The sequence below is a fragment of the Rhipicephalus microplus genome, unplaced genomic scaffold (genome assembly GCF_043290135.1).
Source record: "Rhipicephalus microplus isolate Deutch F79 unplaced genomic scaffold, USDA_Rmic scaffold_24, whole genome shotgun sequence".
NCBI lineage: Eukaryota > Metazoa > Arthropoda > Arachnida > Ixodida > Ixodidae > Rhipicephalus > Rhipicephalus microplus.
The window spans coordinates 2,649,633-2,670,285 of NW_027464597.1; the positions used below are offsets into that span (position 1 = coordinate 2,649,633).

Genomic DNA, 20,653 nt, shown 5'->3' on the forward strand with positions numbered 1-20,653 from the left:
ATCGCCTGCGTGACCTTGAATGTGCAGTCCCTAAAGACCCATAGAGCTAAGCACAAAGCGTCAGCTTAGCTTTTTTACCAAAATTCACTACATTGGGTCGGTGAAGGTGCGCTAAACATTGCTCCTGAATATTACAAATGCGCGTTCTGACTAGTAGCACGTGCTGGCCGCACTGCGCCATCACAAAGTTCACTGCGATTCAGATGCACTGTTAAAAAAGGAGTATAACGCAACAGATCGCTGCCGCAAAAAAAAATAATAATAAGCAGCGCCCGCGCTATCAGCAGAGGGCCGGAGCTAGCGTTAAACCGCATCTAGCCGGTCCGAGAGCGCCACAAGGCGCCATCAAGTCTCGTCGTCTAGACAACCTTGGCTGCCCGGTATTGCTGCGTGCCGGGCGCACAGCGCGGGAAACGGGTCGACATCGTCCTACATGTCACTGCGTGCGCCGGCGAAAAACCCTCCTGTGCGTGTGCGTGTGGTGCGCGTGGCTTCTCGATCGCTAGAGTTTATTAGTCGGTGTTTAGTTTGAAATGTGCCTGCGCTTTGTGCTTCACCAGTGTGTTCTGTCAGTGCTGATTATTTCGAAGGTGCACCATCCTGAAGACTGGACCTGTGGATTCATATTGTGGAGCCCTCGAAGTGAAATAGTGAGTACCGCTCTCACGTTGTTCCGTTCAGCGCTTTGTTAACTGCGTGAGCACGAGAATAACGTCTTCAAACAATTTTGTTTTCAACTAGTTGATGACAAATCAGCATTTGTTCACTTAGCGAGAATATTTGTCTGAACTGTTTCACGGGGACGATGGTGAAGTGTGATTGTGGGCAAGTTTTTTTTTGTTTCTTTGTTTAGATTGTTTGGAGTACAAAGCAGAGTGAGCGTGCGCCGCTGAGGTTCGGCGAGGAAATTGAACAGATTTTTGCGGTGCCCTTTGTTGGCAGCCGTTTTTAACGGGGCCCGCTCGTGCTTCACATCAATTTTAGTTTACTAATTATTACATGTGTGGGGAGGGCGCCTGTTAGCTCTAAGCATCAACCGTATGGAGGACGCCTACGCTTGGGCATGTCGGTGGTTCATTTACTTTTTTTTCTTATTGCACAAAAAGACCGAGAACGGAAAACAAGGGCGTGGTGTCCATGTCGTTTTTTTTCGGTTCTTTTTCGTTTCATCAACCCGAGTTACCGTGATAGCTCGGGTTGATGCATCGGGTGACAACACAGCATATTGCTTCGCGTTAGATGCGCCTCGCGAAGTTTGCCTACTTGCTTATACATGCAATTTTGTTAAATTTGTCTGCACCGGTATTTTCGTTCACCCGCAACATAGCGTGACACTGCCGACAGCCGTGCCTATGTAGCGGATCGAGCACTGAAGCTGGACTTCAGTTTAAACAGACCTTTAGTCTGTGTGTGTGGTCGAATTGCCTACTTGAACAGCGCAAACGCTTGTTTGAACATAACTGCTAACGTTCGAGCACGTTTTATTCAGATTGTTTCCATCATGCGTAACTTTCAAAATATTCTTGTTATTCAGAGTTTTATTGCAATCGCCTCGCTTTGGTGTTTAACTTCGCTAAGTATTTCAGATGTTAAAGGTATTTTCGCTATGTGAATTGTATTATTAGTTTTTTGTTGCATAAAAACACTTTCATGTTATACATACTGCACGGTATATATGCATGTGTTGCAGCCAAAATGTAAGACTGGGCAGCATAACTATCTGGGAACACAACACGCACAGCCACTGAACAGCCTACGCTGCATCGGGAAGGAGTTATGCTTTCTCACACTGACAGCTTGATTGAAACAAATGGCCCTAATTTAGCAGTATGCAATGGTCATTGAGTGAAGGTAATAGGGTCACTTTATTCGAAATTTCCCAGCCAATTTTGCGGCTATGGCAAATGTGTTTGAAAAAAAATTGTGCTGATTAATGCACTGAAGACAGTAAACTGCTTGAATATTTCGGAGAGAAAAAGTTTTTGGTCACGTGGTTGCCTTTCAAACTTTCCAGCCTGTTGTTTGAGTGTTGTTTGTGAAAAAAAAATAGTTTACAAGTACCGCATCTTTTTTATACCAATTTTGGTAAATGTTAAGTAAAGGGGCTTATGTTAGGTGTTTGAAACTCAGCAATATTAATACAAATTTTGGCCACCTACGTCTGCAAGAATTTAGCCAAAGTGTGTTATGTTTGCATTTTTTCATTGCTATACTGCACTTTGTATAAATATCTGAGCTGTGACTACTTGACTTGTGGGGTTTAACGTCCCAAAACCACCATATGATTATGAGAGACGCCGTAGTGGAGGGCTCCGAAAATTTCCACCACCTGGGGTTTTTTAACGTGCACCCAAATCTGAGTACACGTGCCTACACCATTTCCGCCTCCATCGGAAATGAGCTGTGACTACTTACTTCACAGAAAATATATTGTGATGAAAAATTATTTTTAGACATCTTAAGCTGTTAACCTCTACGAGAAAAGATCACTCATTTCACAGAATTGTCATTTTTGTCCGTATTGAGACGCAATTTGCACCATATGGTGGTCCAATTGAAAATCACCTTTTACCTAAATTGAAAGCAAATAAACAGTTCTTTGTATGTGACAAGTTTTATCATTACAATTTGTATTTCAAGGAACAAAATATATTTTTTTTAATTTTCCCATCAACGGCAATGGGGAACTTCGAGGCGTCGGCTGCTGTATGACCAAATGGCGGATGGGGAGCTTGGAACTTCTAAAATCATTTAGGGGCAAAGCTCTTGAGGCCGTGGGTCATTCCCGCCTCCGTAGTCGTACTAGTATTATGTAGCCACTTGATGAGTTGCACAATAGATAGCGTTAGTGGTTTTCACAGCATATAACGGACAAAATGATGACTCGTGGGGCGAATCGTTCGTCCGTACATTTGTGCTTTCGTCCGTTCGTCTGTGCATCCATCCGTCCGGGCTTCCGTGTGTCGGTCTGTCTGTGAGTCCGTCCGTCTTTCTGTTTGTCCATACTGGCGTCACACTGTCTGTCCATCCCTTTGTGCGTCCGGACGGACGAACGCTACGCCCCACTCATCATAAATCACTTCGTGGATATGCTGTGACTTTTTTTTCTCAAAATATAAATTGCTACGACAAAATTTGGCACATGAAAAGAACTGTTTATTTGCTTCGATTTAGGTACAAAGTCTATTTTGATTCAACCACTACATGGTGCAAGTTACGTCTCATTATAGACAAAACAAGTATTTTGGGAAATTTGCGATTTTTTCTCGTAAAGTTTGACAGCTTGAGAGGTCTAAAATATTTTTTCCTCCAAGTATACCTTATGTGGATTAAGTATTCACTCCTCAGATATTCATTCAAAGTACAGTTTCGATAAAGAAAAACGCAGATATAAAACATTTCGGCTAAATTATTTGAGGCGTCTGTGGTCGAAAAATGGTAATAATATTACTGAGCTTCAAACACTTTATGCAAGCCCTTCACTTAACTTGTAGACCGAATTTGGCACAGAAGAAAAGGTACTTATGAAATAATTTTTTTCACAAACATCCAGACGAGATTCTGGGAAGTTCAGGAGGCAGCCACGTGGCCAAAAAATTATTTGTCTGTGAAATATTGTAGCAGTTACCTTTTTTAGTGCTGTAAAATCAGTGCGATTTTTTTTCGAATACATTTGCGGTGGTCACCAAAATGGCTGGGACGTCTGATGTGGAATGGCCTAATAGCCAATTCTTCCATTATATAATCGTGTCAATGTGAGCCAGTTCAAGAACACTAGTATCATTCGCATTTTAATACGTAACTGTACTGTACTTAATTTTACAAGTTACCTGCACTGAATACCTTCTCAATGTGCATACCGTCATGTATGCTCAGTGGCATTGTGCTTTTGTGCAATACAGATAAAATATGTATATGTTGTTGCGCGTCGTACTGTATTACTTTTAATAAAATAATCGAATGAGTACCATGGTTGATCTGCAGAAATACACATGCAGCTGAGTTGATGCATACTTAAGCACAGAACTTGACATTCATTTAGATTGGTCGTTGCATGCAGCTAATGGAACATTATCAACTTGGAGCAGCACCTTTTTATTTCCCTGCACGAGCAAGCTGAAAGGTTAAAGTAAGGTTCATATATACGCCACAAAAGGTATAATGATTCTGCCACAGCGCGCTTTTTATGGCGTTTATTGCTCAGCATACCTTTTCTACCATTTCTCGCTTCAGTGGAGCCCGATGCCTCTGAATATGCTTGCTATGCACTCAATTTATACTTACACATAAGAAAGCAGTTAGTTATGCATGGTGCACACTGTATGTTGCACTCTTTGTGAAATTTCAGTCATTGTTCCTTGTGTATTTATTTTAGGTTTCCGGGATTGAATTTTCTCTACAGCAAGAACAGCTTCGCCCCACTTCTCTCGAAGACAACAGTCATCTCAGCAGCTGAAGATGATTGTGCAAGCAGCAGTGACGATTGGTTTTGCAGTTAGAAGTATACCAACACTGACATTACATTAATACAACCCCAATTACACTACCTTGTTGAATGTTCTCTTTTTTTAATGTCGAAATTTATACTGCGAGATATAATAGATTATAAATGTGACTCCAGAAACTCGCTTACTCTTTCTACGTGTTTTTTTCTATTGTATAGGTGTCAATCAAACGCCATACGTCTCAGACGTTTGCCCGACTAGCGCAAATGTTTTTGAAAGTTGTGGAGATTTATTGTATTGAAAACAATTAATTTTAGTATAGAGAGAAAGAAACTTGGTCCCGTGACATATTTCAAAATTTTGCAGAATGCCCTCAGAGTCCTGTTAGTCAGATTTGCAGTTTTTTATAATAAAGGCAGATGTTAACATGTGGGCTTAATTGTTTGTTGCTTCGGCGTTATGTTCGGTTGGACCTTACGCTACAGGTTACTGCTTGCACTACTGTAGTGGTGTGTGTGTGTGTGTGTGTGTGTGTGTGTGTGTGTGTGTGTGTGTGTGTGTGTGTGTGTGTGTGTGTGTGTGTGTGTGTGTGTGTGTGTGTGTGTGTGTGTGTGTGTGTGTGTAAGTGCCTTCCGCGTCTTTGTCGTTTACCGTTTACGGCCAAGTCTACGTACACACATATGCGCTGGTCTCATGCATCTCATTCAAGACCATGGCACCTTATTTTTATTTTATCAGCTGTATGCATGCAGGTACAAGTGCAGTGGGTGACACCAGTATCTTCTTTCTTCCCTGTCAGCCGCAGAGAAGGTTCATATATGCTTCTCCCTGAGAACAATCGAAGCTTGGGCCAGTTGGTGATACATATTTGATGGAATGATGTGCTGTGAACGGCTCTCCTCAACACACAAGTCTAAGCTTCCCCTCCTCTGTCTCTGCTTTTGTTGCCCGTTAATTGCGCTTCATTTGATCAAGTATGCTCATCCATATAACTGCCATTGTTTCAAGGGGGTTTTCAGTGTACACCCCACTCGCATGGGTGTAGCTTCATCCAACACCCATAGTTTAGGGGTGTTCATAAACACCTAATAAAGTAGGGTGTCACGTTTCTTTACACCCTATGGTTTCAGGGTGTTTCTAAACACGTTATTGTTTAGGGTGTTCCTAGACACCCTAAAACGGTGTTGCCCATGGGACAAAACAAATACACTCTTATGGGTGTAAAAATTTTTAGAGTGTACGCGTAAGACATTTCATTGATTGATATGTGGGGTTTAACGTCCGAAAACCGCCATATGATTATGAGAGACGCCGTAGTGGAGGGCTCCGGGAATTTCGACCACCTGGGGTTCTTTAACGTGCACCGAAATCTGAGCACATGGGCCTACAACATTTCTGCCTCCATTGGAAATGCAGCCGCCGCAGCCGGGATTCGATCCCGCAACCTGCGGGTCAGGAGCCGAGTACCTTAGCCACTAGACCACTGCGGCGGGGCACGCGTAAGACGTTTGATGGCGATCATGTTGTTATGGCATGTGGGCTGTTTCAGGAAACGCAAACACAAATCTTGAAAAATAAGGCAAATAGAATCTTTCCGCGATGCTTTCAAAGTTACATTTCCTGTAGCGGCAGTCGTCTTTAAATGGCTGGAGACCTAAATACGGTAGTAAACTTGAGAATTGAAGGCCTACTTTCGAGTCACCGATAGCGGCTTTCGGACTTTCAAAAGGCAGTCACTGTTAATTTTAGCGGAGTGATGAATTGTGACGAAGATTGCTGGGGAAACCAAAACTGCAACGTCGAAGAGAACTGCTCTCCTACTCTTCTCAGACGTCCAGAATGACTGAGCGGACTTTCGCTGAACTTCCCTTCGTGTGTGCGGGAGCAGCGCCTGCAATTACATGGAAGCACGGTGCACGTACGTTAATAAATGTAGTATAACTAAACACCACAGTATTCGTTATCGTGAACAGTGGCGACACTCTGGTTGTCTGCTAGTTGCGCCCATTGGCGCTTTGCTTTTCGAAGTTTGGTCAAATTTTGTTAATCTCGGATATAAAAGTCAAATGCTGCCTTTTCGAAGCCTCAAAGCAGCGAAGGGCTGGTTGGAGGAAGCGCTTCCATTCAACCATTTGAAGCAGCTGCCTCTCTCTCTACTTGCTTAAAAAACAGTCATTTGCATTTATTTTAAGGGTAGCTAATGGCAAAACCGAGTTTCCTGGCATTCTTGAATTACTGTGCTGTAATTCTAAAATCTCCACGCTGGTCCCGCCAAGACGTTTTGTAAATAATAACATGAGCCAAAAGCAAATGCGGGGGGCGGTGCCCGTTTGTAGTTCCCGCTCAAAACATCATGATAAATTGACTGCTTCTGTGGGGCCCGTACATGTTATATTGTTTTCAAGGGGAACAACTCACTTACTTCCCCCCCCCCCTTTACTATGCAATGCAAGCGTAACGAAAACAGCACCATAAAAAACTATTGCAGAATTCTGACTGCAGGTCCCGATCAAGTTATTGGTGAGTTAACGAGTTATTGTGCTCTGTACGCAGCAATCACATTCCAATGGCAGATAAGAAGCAGCAGCGGATTGTGGATCGCTCCTTCGAACAACAATTACAGCTCCGCTGAAATGAACGGATTTTTCCGAAAGTGTGCTTCCACCTTTCTTCCCATCTTGGCCGGATATTTACAGTCGTGGGCCACATTGGACGATAAGAAACAAACTTGATTGATTTGTGGGGTTTACCGTCCCAAAATCACCATATGATTATGAGAGACGCCGTAGTGGAGGGCTCCGGAAATTTCGACCACCTGGGGTTCTTAACCGTGCGCCCAAAACTGAGTACACGGGCCTACAACATTTCCGCCTCCATCGGAAATGCAGCCGCCACAGCCGGGATTTGATCCCGCGACCCGCGTGTCAGCAGCTGAGTACCTTAACCACTAGACCACTGTGGCGGGGCAAGAAACAAACTTCACAAGGTAAGTTTGCGTTGTTCTTAGCAGGTCGCACTCCAACTAAAATATTTCTGAGTCACATGAGGATTCTCCGGACTCAAAGGGCAAATCTGAGGCTGCTTTGCAAACAAGGAGAATTCAACGTTGTCTTTCACGTCCCTGCCGAGAGGCTTAAAGTGAGACTCCGTCGAGAAAGTCGTTCGACAGTATACAGACGGCTAAGTGCAATATTACTCTGTTGGTCATAGAGCGCCAAGAACTTTTTTCCGATATGCTGCTTTAATCTTCCGCGGGCACTTTTGTCTGTCGCTCCGCATGGAGAAACTCTGCGAGATTTGCTGCTTCCCTTACCTACCCGTAGAACAGTTTCGCCGCAGTAACCGCAAAGTCTTCAGAAACAAAACGCACAGAATTCTAGCATAATGCTTTTCACGCTATGGCCTGGTGCTTCCCCCCCCCCCCTCCGCTATGTTTGCATGTACCAACTGCTCCTGTCGAGGCGCTCTTGTTGCAATGACGGAATAGGAGAGAGCGATCTCGCTCAGGTCTACGTGCTACGTCCGTGATCCGGCCCAACGCTCGCTTCAGCGTTTTAGAGCTCTATTGAAGCAAACATTCAAACAACACACACACACACACATATATATATATACATATATATATATATATATATATTGTTATGGCGTTTATTAGCCGGCACACAGCGAGTCTACACAATGGCGACAGTAACGGCCAAAACACGGGGTCTCCGCGCGAGCGGCGTTCTCTTTGGGCAGACCCACTAGAAAGCACATAAGAGTTCGACCCACTTCAGTGTTCGGCGGCTTCTGTACAATTACCCCGGGGTCGAAGAGGGAGCCGCCTGGCGACCTAACAGCTTGTCACTACGAGCGGGTCATAGTAAGCCTTCAGACGCTCCACGTTAACTATGTCGCGCCCGCGACGGCGCATGTCCGAAGATTGTTCAATTGGCTCGATAAGATAGTTGACCGGAGATGTGCGCTCGATCACACGGTAGGGACCTTCATATTTCGGGAGTAGTTTGGAAGAAAGGCCAGCTACAGAGGTCGGGATTGAGAGCCATACAAGGGAACCAGGAAGGAAGGTGGGCTCAGAAGTGGCGGAGCCATCACGAATACTCTTCTGCCGCTCTTGCTCATGCGTCGTAAAAGTCTTGGCAAGCTCGCGACACTCTTCAGCAAGCCTGGCGTTCTCGGAAATAGGTGTACACTCAGATGGATCCGGCGTGTACGGGAGTATCGTGTCGATTGTGTGTGACGGCTGCCTTCCGTACAGCAAAAAGAAAGGTGAAAACCAGTCGTGCTCTGAGGGGCGGTGTTGTAGGCGTAAGTGACGAAGGGCAGTATGGTATCCCAATTCGTGTGGTTGGCGGCGACGTACATCGACAGCATGTCGCCGAGGGTGCGGTTAAAGCGTTCAGTCAGACCATTCGTCTGCGGGTGGTAAGCAGTAGTTTTGCGATGGACAGAATGGCACTCAGTGAGAATGGCATCGACGACTTCTGACAAGAAGACACGGCCTCGATCGCTGAGAAGCTCCTGGGGTGGACCGTGACGCAATATAAATCGATGTAGTAGGAAGGACGCAACATCACGCGCAGTAGCCGCAGGGAGAGCGGCGGTTTCGGCGTATCGCGTTAAATGATCTACGGCGACGATGGCCCAGCGGTTGCCAGTGGACGTCAGAGGAAGTGGTCCGTACAAATCGATACCTATGCGCCCAAACGGACGGTCAGGGCAAGGTAGCGGTTGCAGACCGGCTGGTGACATGTGTGCGGACGGTTTGCGGCGTTGGCAAGCGAGACAGGAGCGAACGAACTGCTGGACGTAGCGGTACATCCCGCGCCAGAAGTAGCGTTGTCTAATGCGATGGTAGGTTTTGAATACCCCAGAGTGCGCGCACTGTGGATCAGAATGGAAGGATTCACATATCTCCGACCGCAGACTGCGGGGTATCACGAGTAGCCACTGCCGGCCATCGGCGTCGTAATTGCGTCGGTGTAGGAGGCCGTCACGAATGGCGAAATGGTGAGCTCGACGACGCAAGGCACGCGTGGATGGCGTTGCGGACGGATCAGAGAGCAAGTCGATCAGTTGGGCGATCCAATTATCCTTTCGCTGTTCGGTAGCGATGATGTCAACATCAATGGCAGAAACAACAACCGAGGATACTGAGCAGAGCACGTTAGCTTCAGGCAGAGGGGAGCGCGAGAGGGCGTCGGCGTCAGCATGCTGGCGTCCGTTGCGGTAGAGGACGCGGATGTCGTAGTCTTGTAACCGAAGAGACCAACGGGCGAGGCGGCCTGAGGGATCCTTCAATGATGACAGCCAGCATAGTGCATGATGGTCAGTGACGACATCGAATGGGCGACCATACAAATAAGGTCGAAACTTTGTAAGAGCCCAGACGATCGCCAGGCACTCTTTTTCCGTGTCGGTGTAGTTTGTCTCGGCTCTTGTGAGCGTACGGCTTGCATATGCCACAACATAATCAGGGAACCCGGGTTTGCGCTGCGCCAGGACAGCGCCGAGGCCTACACCACTGGCATCCGTGTGCACTTCTGTTGGGGCCGTAGGGTCATAGTGGCGGAGAATGGGAGGAGACGTCAACAAGTGGCGGAGCTTCAAGAACGCGTTGTCGCACTCTGACGACCACAAATTGAGGGGCCCGTTACTTCCGAGGAGATTCGTCAGCGGTGATATAATCGTGGCGAAGTTTCGTATAAAGCGTTGGAAGTATGAGCACAGGCCCACGAAACTACGCAGTTCTTTGACGGACGCAGGTTTTGGGAATTCGGCCACGGCCTGAAGCTTGGCTGGTTCAGGAAGAATGCCATCCTTGGACACGACGTACCCTAGGATGGTGAGTTGGCGTACTGCAAAGCGGCACTTCTTCAGATTTAGTTGCAAGCCGGCATTGCTCACACGTGCGAAAACTTCTTTTAGACGTTGGAGATGGGTGGAAAAATTTGGAGCGAAGACAACAACGTCATCGAGGTAACACAAGCACGTGTGCCATTTCAAGTTGCGCAGTACGGTGTCCATCATGCGCTCAAATGTCGCAGGTGCATTACACAGACCAAACGGCATGACGTTGAATTCGTACAAGCCGTCGGGTGTGATGAAGGCAGTCTTCGGTCGAGCGTCATCAGCCAGGGGTACTTGCCAGTACCCCGAGCGCAGATCGAGAGAAGAAAAAAATTGGGCTCCGTGAAGGCTGTCAATTGCGTCGTCGATGCGCGGCAGTGGGTAGACATCCTTGCGAGTGATCTTATTGAGCCGTCTGTAGTCCACACAGAACCGCACAGAACCATCTTTCTTCGCAACAAGAACAACAGGAGACGCCCATGGACTGTCCGAGGGCCGAATGACGTCGCGTCGGAGCATATCGTCAACCTGCTCGTTAATTTGCCGGCGTTCAGCAGGCGACACGCGGTATGGACGTTGCCGTAATGGTGGATGGGCACCAGTGTCAATACGATGCGTAACAGTGGACGCGCGACCGAGAGAACTTCGCCCGACATCGAAAGAAGAACGGTATTCTTGCAACAGGTCTAGAAGCTGGGAACGCTGCACAGACGTAAGGTTGTCATCAATGAATGGGCCAAATACATCAGGAGATGATGGGTCAGAAGTAGAAACAGCACTGATGGTACGTGAATCGGGACAACGCGAGTCTTCGGGTACGTCCAGGACTTGTGCGTCGTCGACTGCTTCCACTCTGCCGAGACATTCCCCTTGAACCAAGGTAACAGTGTACGGGGATGGGTTGGTCACAAAAATAGCGGCGTTGCCTTGGGTGATTTGCACGGTCGCGAAAGGTACTAGCAACCCTTTCCTCCTGGAAGCACGGTAGGATGGCGAAACAAGTGCAATTGTGTCGGAGAGACCGGCGCAGTAGACCGATACGCCCATCGTCGAGCTTGGAGGCACTATAGTATCGTCTTTCACAAGAATCTTGTTCAGTGTCGAGGGACCGTCTTCTGGCGTCAAATGAGAGAAGGGCGAGAGTTCAATTTCGGCGGTGGCACAATGAATGACAGCGTCGTTGCGGGAGAGAAAATCCCATCCCAAGATGACGTCATGAGAGCATGCAGGAATGATGATGAATTGGGCGACATACAGAACGTCCTGAACGACAACGCGAGCTGTGCAGCCTGCTGTAGGATTAATACGATGTGAGCTAGCGGTACGAAGGGACAGTCCAGAAATCGGCGTCGTCACTTTTCGAAGCAAGCGGCAAAGGTTTTCGCTCATAACTGATACCGCAGCTCCAGTGTCAATAAGAGCAGATGCATGAACACCGTCCACAAGCACGTCAATGACATTAGATGGGCGGCTGTGAGGGCTTTCACAATGCGATAGCGTCGCAGTCCTTGCCTCTGGGACTGCGACGACTAGTTTTCCCGCTCATGAGCAGAAGAACTTGGCCGCATGGGGGACAGAGACCGACGTCGTGGAGACGGCGACCTTCGAGCAGACGGACCTGGGCGAGACGACAGTGGCACAGACGGCAGTTCCTCGTTATACGAACGGCTAAGGTGACCAGCAACAGGAGAAGTGGGAGCCGGCTGTAGTCGAGAGCAATAACGGGCTACGTGACCGGCGTAACCGCAAGCAAAGCAGATGGGCCGGTTGTCGAATGTGCGCCATCGGTTTGCCGGGGTGGGTCTCGCCCGGAACGGTGTCTGGAAAGGCTGCATGGTGGGCTGAAAATGAGGCTGAGGGGTTGCGCCAACGTATGCAGCCGGCATACCCGCTGCAAAGGACGGAGGTCGTGCGGCAGCTTCGGCGTAAGTCACTGGTGCAGGCGCTTGAACGACTGGAGGCGGCCTTGCGACCACTTGGGCGTAACTTGGGGGTGCAGGGGCCGGAAGTTGTTGTGGGTGGTACGCAGGCATGACCTCCGCTATTTCCTGCTCAATCGCTCGGCGGATGGGTGGAAGAATGGTAGGGGCCGATTGTTGAGCAGCCGGTGGGTGGGCAAAGGGCAGGAGAGAGAACTGCCGCGCGATTTCCTCACGTATGAAGGACTTGAGATCTGCCAGCAGTGCCACCTGATCACAGCTCGCTTCCAAGCCTGCAAGCCCTGCATCTCGTGATGTGGAGCGACGGGTCATCGAACGCTGCCGGCGGAGCTCCTCGTAGCTCTGGCACAGCGTGATGACCTCAGCTACTGTGCCTGGGTTTTTGGCAAGCAGCATCGTGAAGGCATCATCGTCAATGCCCTTCATGACGTTCCGGATCTTGTCTGATTCGGACATGCTGTCGTTCGACTTCTTGCACAAGTCCAGGACATCTTCAATGTAACTGGTGAATGACTCACCGGCCTGCTGAGCGCGTTCGCGTAAGCGCTGCTCGGCTTGCAGCTTGCGAACGGCAGGGCGGCCAAAAACGTTGGTGATAGCAGTCTTGAAACCGGACCAGGTTGCAAACTCGGACGCGTGGTTGGTGTACCACAAACTTGCAACGCCCGCAAGGTAGAACACCAAGTTTGTCAACTTGCCGTCCTCGTCCCATTTGTTGGGGACGCTCACGCGCTCGTAAATGGCGAGCCAGTCCTCCACGTCAGTGCCATCGGCGCCCGTGAAGATGGGTGGATCGCGGATCTTGGGGACACCGGGACATGGGGGTGGCATGGGAGGAGGCGTTTGCTGAGAGGCGTCGTGGGACATGGTAGATTGCAGCGTACGTGAGCGTAGTTCCAAGGGCATCGAAGGGGATCGTAGCACTCTCCACCAATTTGTTATGGCGTTTATTAGCCGGCACACAGCGAGTCTACACAATGGCGACAGTAACGGCCAAAACACGGGGTCTCCGCGCGAGCGGCGTTCTCTTTGGGCAGACCCACTAGAAAGCACATAAGAGTTCGACCCACTTCAGTGTTCGGCGGCTTCTGTACAATATATATATATATATATATATATATATATATATATATATATATATATATATATATATATATATATATGTATATATATATATATATATATATATATATATATATATATATATATATATATATATATATATATATATATATATATATATATATATAAAGAAATCTATATATAGTTTCAAAATACATATCTGTACTTGTGTATGACAACTTAACAGCTATTCTCTCTTTGACTCAGCCTTTAAACTTACTCCATACCCGTAAAAATGTTCTCCGGCAGGATACACGTGCTCTCATTCCACCGCCTGTCTGCTCTCTCCCCCCTCACCTTACTAGGGCAGAGGAAGTTGTGCTTAGGAGGCTTCGGGAAGAGGTGGTCTTTGCACCGGCCATTATATCATCATGAAATTGGTTGCATTTAAGAACTGGTGATACGTCTCCGTATTGTACCACTCCAATGACGCAAGCAGATGCATACCATCTTACAAGGACATTTCAAAGGTTACAGCCGGAACGCTGTCGTTGTCTCCTTCAAGCCGGCCTTCGCTACAGTGCCACAACCAGTTACAAACGCTGGATACTTGACAACACATTCCACAAGACACTTCTTCACTTCATACACAACGTCGGCCTAACAGCGCACATTTAATACACATAAAAGCAAAAAAAAATATTATGCCTTAAAGGAAAGTGTACGCCGCATTAAAAAAAAAACTTGACAAAATTGCTGCATCACACAAAGTTTCTTGGTGTAGTCAGCGAGGTTGGGCTGGGGCTTGCTCCCCACGCGAGATCGGTTGCAGCGATCGCAGGTAGTTCGCACTTCCACTTGCCCCAACTGCGTCATGGTAGAGACCAATCGACATGCGACGTTTGAATGTGTGGTTTCCCGCCTTTTTTGGCGTGCGGTTAATGCTGGTTTTCGGGGACAGGGTGTGCGAATTTTCGTGTCCAACGGCCGATTTCCGCGTAGCCACTTCTCCGCTCTCTTAATAGTTGCGGGGCTGTTCAGCCTTTGGAGAAACCGATGTGAGGCCGTAGCTGCCAATTGCCGCCGGCTTGCCTTGTGGCCGATACTGGGGAGAATGAGACGAGAGATCCTCGCGTTCCTCTCCGAGGAGCTTTTCTTCCTCGGGGAGCAAGAGTTTCTGCGGCATTGGTCATGCCCTTTCTTCAAGGTGGAACACGAAAGGATACAACTAATTTTTCGACCAACTTGGTGCTAAGCAGCGCCCGTTGAGTTGTTTTATATGATTTTGTTTCTTACATATCGTGTTTCATTGCATCTATTGTATTGTTATACCATTGTACCATGATATCGCATTGAGTTCTTGTGTACATATATGCCAACATTGTCATGTATATTAGAGCAAATGTCTTCACTGTAACGTAGTGATGTTAGTCGTGAAATATAGATGTGCCGAAGTGTATGTGCCCTGTTACTGGAATGGTAGCCTTTGTGTTCTGTACATGCTGTAAATAAATTTTTTCTAAACACTCGACAGCCACAGCCAAGCAGAATGCCTGGCTATTTAATATTTTCACCCACCGCAATTTGTCGCTGTCAGCAATTTAAAATGCGAAGCATTTCTTAGCAAACTGCGGCGACTTCGAGCGTATCTATCTATCTATCTATCTATCTATCTATCTATCTATCTATCTATCTATCTAGCCACTTACGTTAAGGTGCTCTCGGGATCGCCCGCTTCCCTTGGCATGAACCAAAATTAGCATGGGGGGTCAAGATGGTGTGACGAATATGACGCGCTGGTCAAAACATGAATAATGTGACATTCAGGCCCGTACGTCATCAAACACTTCCCGTTAGACAGTGGCACATACCCACGGGCGAGTATCTGCCACTGACATGCGTGTATGAACCACAGGTGATTGAGTTATTATCTACCGAGCAACAACGTGAACAAACATGGGCAATTTCAGCGCACGAGCGTTAATTGGTAGTATCAACCCAACTAATGCAAAGGGTAAATGGCAGGGTCTCAGCTGGAATTCAAGCCAGACATTCTGCAACGCAGTGGAGCATTTTACTTTCAAATACATGCTAATCTTCGTGAAACATCAATAGTGGTTGCAGGGCTGACTATCCAATTTTATGAACATGAAATATGTGCTGCTTTGATACAGCCGTCACGTCGGGTTAACGTCAATTGTGTCTAGGTGCCATGCACTGAAGTTGATTTATATACAGTGTCCTGGGCCAGCATCCTCCCGAGCATCAACGCTTCATATCATTCTGGTGTTGCTAATACGCATAGTCCTGTTGGCATCGTTGCGCTCGTGCAAACTACTGGGTATATAAACATGCGAACACTTCAACGTATGTCAGTGCGTGCGCCATTTGTACAAATATTTAGTGTCCTTTCATGACGTGTCGCCTAATAAAAAAATGGCGACACGCTCACCTTCCCTCCCCATGCTTCGCATAACGTCGATTACCAAAGTACGTGGGATCCACCGATTTTTTTTTTCCTTCGCACCTAATTCACCATAAACCCGGTCACTCATGCGGACGTCCGATAGGTCTCGCAAAACGCTAGACAGTCATCAGTCCTAATCACAATATGGCGCTGCCTAGCCGTCCGTTTTTCGGTTCTGGCACTGTCACTGTTACACGCTGCCGGAAAAAGCCGAAACAGCTGGACACAGCCAGTCAGAGGCGCAGGCACACAGCCTTTTCAGGAGGGGGAGGGAAGGGGTGTCCAATCATTCTTTGTGCTTGTTTGTGCGAACGTTTGTGTGTGTGTGCATATATATTCATATACAAAATAAAAAAATTCAGGGGGAGAGTTGTTGAAGGCTTCCCTGGTTAAGCCAGTAATGTCGGTGCTTTTTACGAAGGCTCATCGCACTTCGACGAATTTCTTCTTTGGGACGAGGCGTCGTTCGTGACTCAACTTCCATCCTCCTCTCTTCGTCTTCTCTCCCCTTCTTAAACACGTGACACAAAAGCATGAAGAAACGAGCACCAGATCAATGTAGCGTTTGCCCCGATCTTGCACTAGAGCAATAAAACAACTCATGATTTTTGTTAATTATCACGTGAGTGAATTATTACCTAATTTGATATTGGGAATAATCATAAAGTATACATGATACTGTGACAAGCATTTCAGGTTATATCTAAAACACCATACGAAGATCTCAATAAAAACTTTCCTAAAGAGCGACGCTGTTAATGATCACGTGAGTCAATTATCATCTATTTGATAATGGGGATAATTTGTACACATGACATTGTGAGAAGCATTTCAGGTTATATCTAAAACATTTAACGAAAATGTCAATAAAAAAATTGGCAGCATATCCACGGAGTAAATTATGGAGAGTGGGGCGAAGCATTTGTCCGTCCATTCGTTCTTGCTTCCGTCCTTCCATGCGTCCGTCTGTGTGACCGTCCATGCGTCCACCCGCCCGTCCGTGCGTGCGTCTGTTCGCGCGTCCATCCCTGCGTTCGTCCATGCATCCGCTCCTGCGTCCGTTCGTGCGTCCATCCATACATCTGTCTGTGTGTACGTTCGTCCATCTATTAAACACTCCAAGTACCACCATCGCCCATCTTTTCATCATATATTCCCCATATAGAAACACCGCCATCCAGCGGACATTCCAAGGACTAAATGAGAGGTGGCACACGCACACTTTCTTACGGCTTGCGCTTCGGGTCTACTTCCCACCTTTAACCACCTCGAGTTCATGGTATATACTAGATCACTGTATTCATGGCACTGCGGCCCAACGCTCGCTAAACCTTTCTAAAACAAGGGAGGTTACGCCCAGCGAGTATAACGTGGCAACCTTTTCCTCTCAGATAGTGCTCAATGTACATGCCAATGGCTGCTAATGGGAAATGAGAGACAGGAGAATTCGGCTTTTACTTTCTTACGGCTTGCGCTTCGTATCTACTTCCCACCTTTAACCATCTCGAGTTCATTCGTAGTATGCACTAGCTCATTGTATTCATGGCACTGCGGCTCAAGGCTCGCTAAACCTTTCTATAACTAAGGAGGTTACACCCAGCGAGTATAACGCAGCAACCTTTTGTCAGGTAGTGCTCATTGTACATGCCAATGACTGCTAATGGGGATTGCAGCGTGCACGTTAACTAAAAGCTCAATGCTCCTGTCTTTCACTCCCCATCAGCAGCCATTGCTATGTACATTGAGCAGAATTTTTTATTGTTCAACAACGCACAGAAGAAATCTCTCACCGGCACCACCTCGGAGGTCAAAATGTTACACTTGTTGCATACTACTAAGACTACGAGGGACGAACGGGTGCCGCTATAAGAGGCTTCACCCCTAAAACTGCTAAAGAAAGACGCTGAGCGTGGACTATTAGTTTGTTTGACTGGCTGTAGGTAGGCAGTCGGAGCGAAAGTTTAGATAGCACTAGGCCTGAAAAAAACTGACTTACACAGCAATGTATGGGGGTTGCAATTGGTTGAACTACGCTGTGCAAGTCCTCAGAGCACTTAAGAACATGCGAAAAATATCAATTCGAGACGGCCTGCCGAATCAGTCGAGATATTAGGCTTTTTTCTTGTGCCTCGTGGTGCTCAAAGATATGACGGGGAGTGCACATAGCCGAGTGTGCTGTACAGTTAGGCGGGCAGATGAGGTTGGGAATATTAAGGGGATAATGTAACCGCAACGAGCACATGATCGGATAGATTGGCCAAACTTGGGAAATGTATTTGTCCTGCAATTGGCTTAGTCAGGACAATGATGATGATGATCACTATTGCCTAGATACGCCAGGAAGCAAAAAATTAACTGCAGCAGATTCAAACAATTGACAGCTAATTGTGTGTCGTATTCTAATGAATCGAGCGTGTGCGTATAACTCTTCCCTCGCAAGAAATACAGAGCAAGACATAATATACACGCCGGTGCTGTTCGTAAAATCGAGTTCTAATTTTAAAGCAACCGCAGTGTTTATACTTTCGCCAGAGGGATCGAAATTAGTGTATTGATCTTGTTTATTAAACTTCAATTACCATTAATGCACTACTGAAGGCAAACGAAGCGTTCTCGTAGTGAGTAACTCATGTACGCACGGCCGCAGCGCGTCTGCTCTCGACACCATAAAGGCTACAATATCTCGCTGGGCCTTACAGGTCTTTCACAAAACCTTGCACTTTGTCACAAAGTCTAAGGAAATTTTGAGCACATCACGGTCAAGAAGACCTTAAGCTTAATTATGGCGTGAAAACACTTAGCCCGAGCTCCAGAAACTTTTCGTAGCTTATCGTGATGTAGCCGTCCTGGTCAGTGTCGTAGCTCTTGAAGGCGCTGGTGAACGTCTGAAGAGTGACGCAACAGAGGATGTAGTCATCGAAGTTGATCGATCCTTTCCTTTCAGGGTCGTATTTCATGAGCATAAGATCGACTAATTCATCACTCAGACGGTATCCGAAGCTCCTGAGTGCGTCACGAAGCTCAATTCTGTTTATAGAACCCGAGCGGTCCTTGTCAAAGTCCTGGAAACACCGTAGCCAGTCGTTGATGTAGTTCCAAAGCGACACGAAGTCGTCGAAGCTCAGCGTGCCCGTGCGGCTGCGGTCGAAGATGTTGATCATCATGCGTACCGCTTCAGGATTGAAGGGCTTCCAGGTGCCGTTGGACAGACACTGCTGCAGCTCGTTGGCGTCAACCCGACCGCTGCGATCCTTGTCGACCTTGTTGAAGATATCGCGCAGGTAGTTGACGTCGGCTCTCTGCGTCTGAGGTCTAGAGGTGCCAGGTGATCCGTACGACGTCATCTCTGGCTGCAGGTGGAACCTGCTGTGTTTTTCAGCTTGGGCGAAAACCGCACCGAACCATGCCGTGAGTTAGTGACTGGAGGCCAACGGTTGTGGGCAGAGTTCAGTTAGAAATGTCAAGTGCCAAATCACTGCGCCCAATCAGATGGCAATGATGACTTCCTACCCACTTTGACATATCCCCACTATGAAGGGTAAGCCAAACATTCCGTCAGTACCACTAAAGAAGTGAAAGGTCGCTTTCGCCATAACCGCATATGCACAAAGCCATATTTTGAGATAGAACAACTGATGCATCACAGAAAGTACGAAAAGATGAAGCAGCTTTAAATGTATGCCTTTCATCAGCTATTACCAAAGCGGATCAACTTCAGAAGCGAGTAAAGACTCAAAAACATTCAGTAAAGTCTCTTCTATACCCACAGCCAACTCCAGCTTCCTCCTAGCCTAACTGTGAAAAAAGAAGGCTGGGTAAAAGGCGACATCGTTGCCTTTTCACAGGTGTGGGTACCGGAGGCGCGTCCAGTGCAGAAATCTTGCAATGCCTCTGATTCTGCTGGCAGAGAAAAGTCATACTGGGTACTAAAGTCTTCCAGGGACAAGAGATCAAAACGATGAGCGGAAAAGAAGAAAAAGAAAATTATTTTCTAAGGTTCTCTCCTTGGGAGCCTTCTCATCAGTTCGTTGTCACCGGGATATCAGTTCTACTGCAGGAAGGTTCCTAATCAAATCAGGATGGTTTTTATTGCAAATTTCTAAATTAAAAAAAATTATCTGGTCTATCTATTACATAAAGCACCAGATATACAATTATATAAGTGTATATATATATAATTATATAATCCTTTCTATAGTATTATTCGTTTCTTAGAAATACCCCGATACCCTCAAGAGTGCATGTGAGTCATACATATGAGCCAACATCATAACGATCTCCGTAAATTGATGTTACCCGATTTGTTTAGGAATTATGCACAGAGTTCCTCAGAAACTTACCCAGAGGAACATCTGGTGCTAGTGAGCTGCTGAATGCAAGTGAATGAAGGGGATGACAGTATATATATATATATATATATATATATATATATATATATATATATATATATATATATATATATATATATATATATATATATATATATATATATATATATATATATATATATATATATATATATATATATATATATATATATATATATATTCATTTATTTATTTATTTATTTATTTATTTATTTATTTATTTATTTGTCGCTGATTTGTATCGCTCACGTAGAACCCGGGAACAACGAATACGACGTGTCTGGCTTAGCTCGTAAGAAGCTATTCATTTTTTAGAGTTCCTGGATAAGAGACCCTTCCACATTTACTCTTTGACCGCCTAATAAGCGTTTATTCTCTCATTTCATAGAAACGTGTTTTACTTAACACTGAAAACTTTTACGTCGATGTACAGTTTTAAGAAGCGTAAAAATCAACCACGGGTCACCAAACTTGGCAGGCAGATGCTGAAGCGATTGTTCCCTTTGTCGTCTGTTTCTGTCT

General features: G+C 46.5%; 1 protein-coding gene and 1 long non-coding RNA gene across 2 annotated transcripts; one reads left to right on the forward strand and one right to left on the reverse strand.

Annotated features, from left to right (window-relative positions):
* The first annotated feature begins 413 nt into the window (after positions 1-413).
* On the forward strand, positions 414-4,880 carry LOC142786477 (uncharacterized). The gene is made up of 2 exons (XR_012889066.1): positions 414-650; positions 4,376-4,880. It is a non-coding gene; the product is annotated as an uncharacterized LOC142786477 (long non-coding RNA).
* A 13,501-nt stretch (positions 4,881-18,381) lies between these two features.
* On the reverse strand, positions 18,382-19,248 carry LOC119181567 (programmed cell death protein 6-like). The gene has a single exon (XM_037432820.2). The coding sequence runs from the start codon at positions 19,106-19,108 to the stop codon at positions 18,545-18,547; it is 564 nt and encodes a 187-aa protein (XP_037288717.2). The 5' UTR covers positions 19,109-19,248; the 3' UTR covers positions 18,382-18,544.
* Between the last annotated feature and the right edge of the window lie 1,405 nt (positions 19,249-20,653).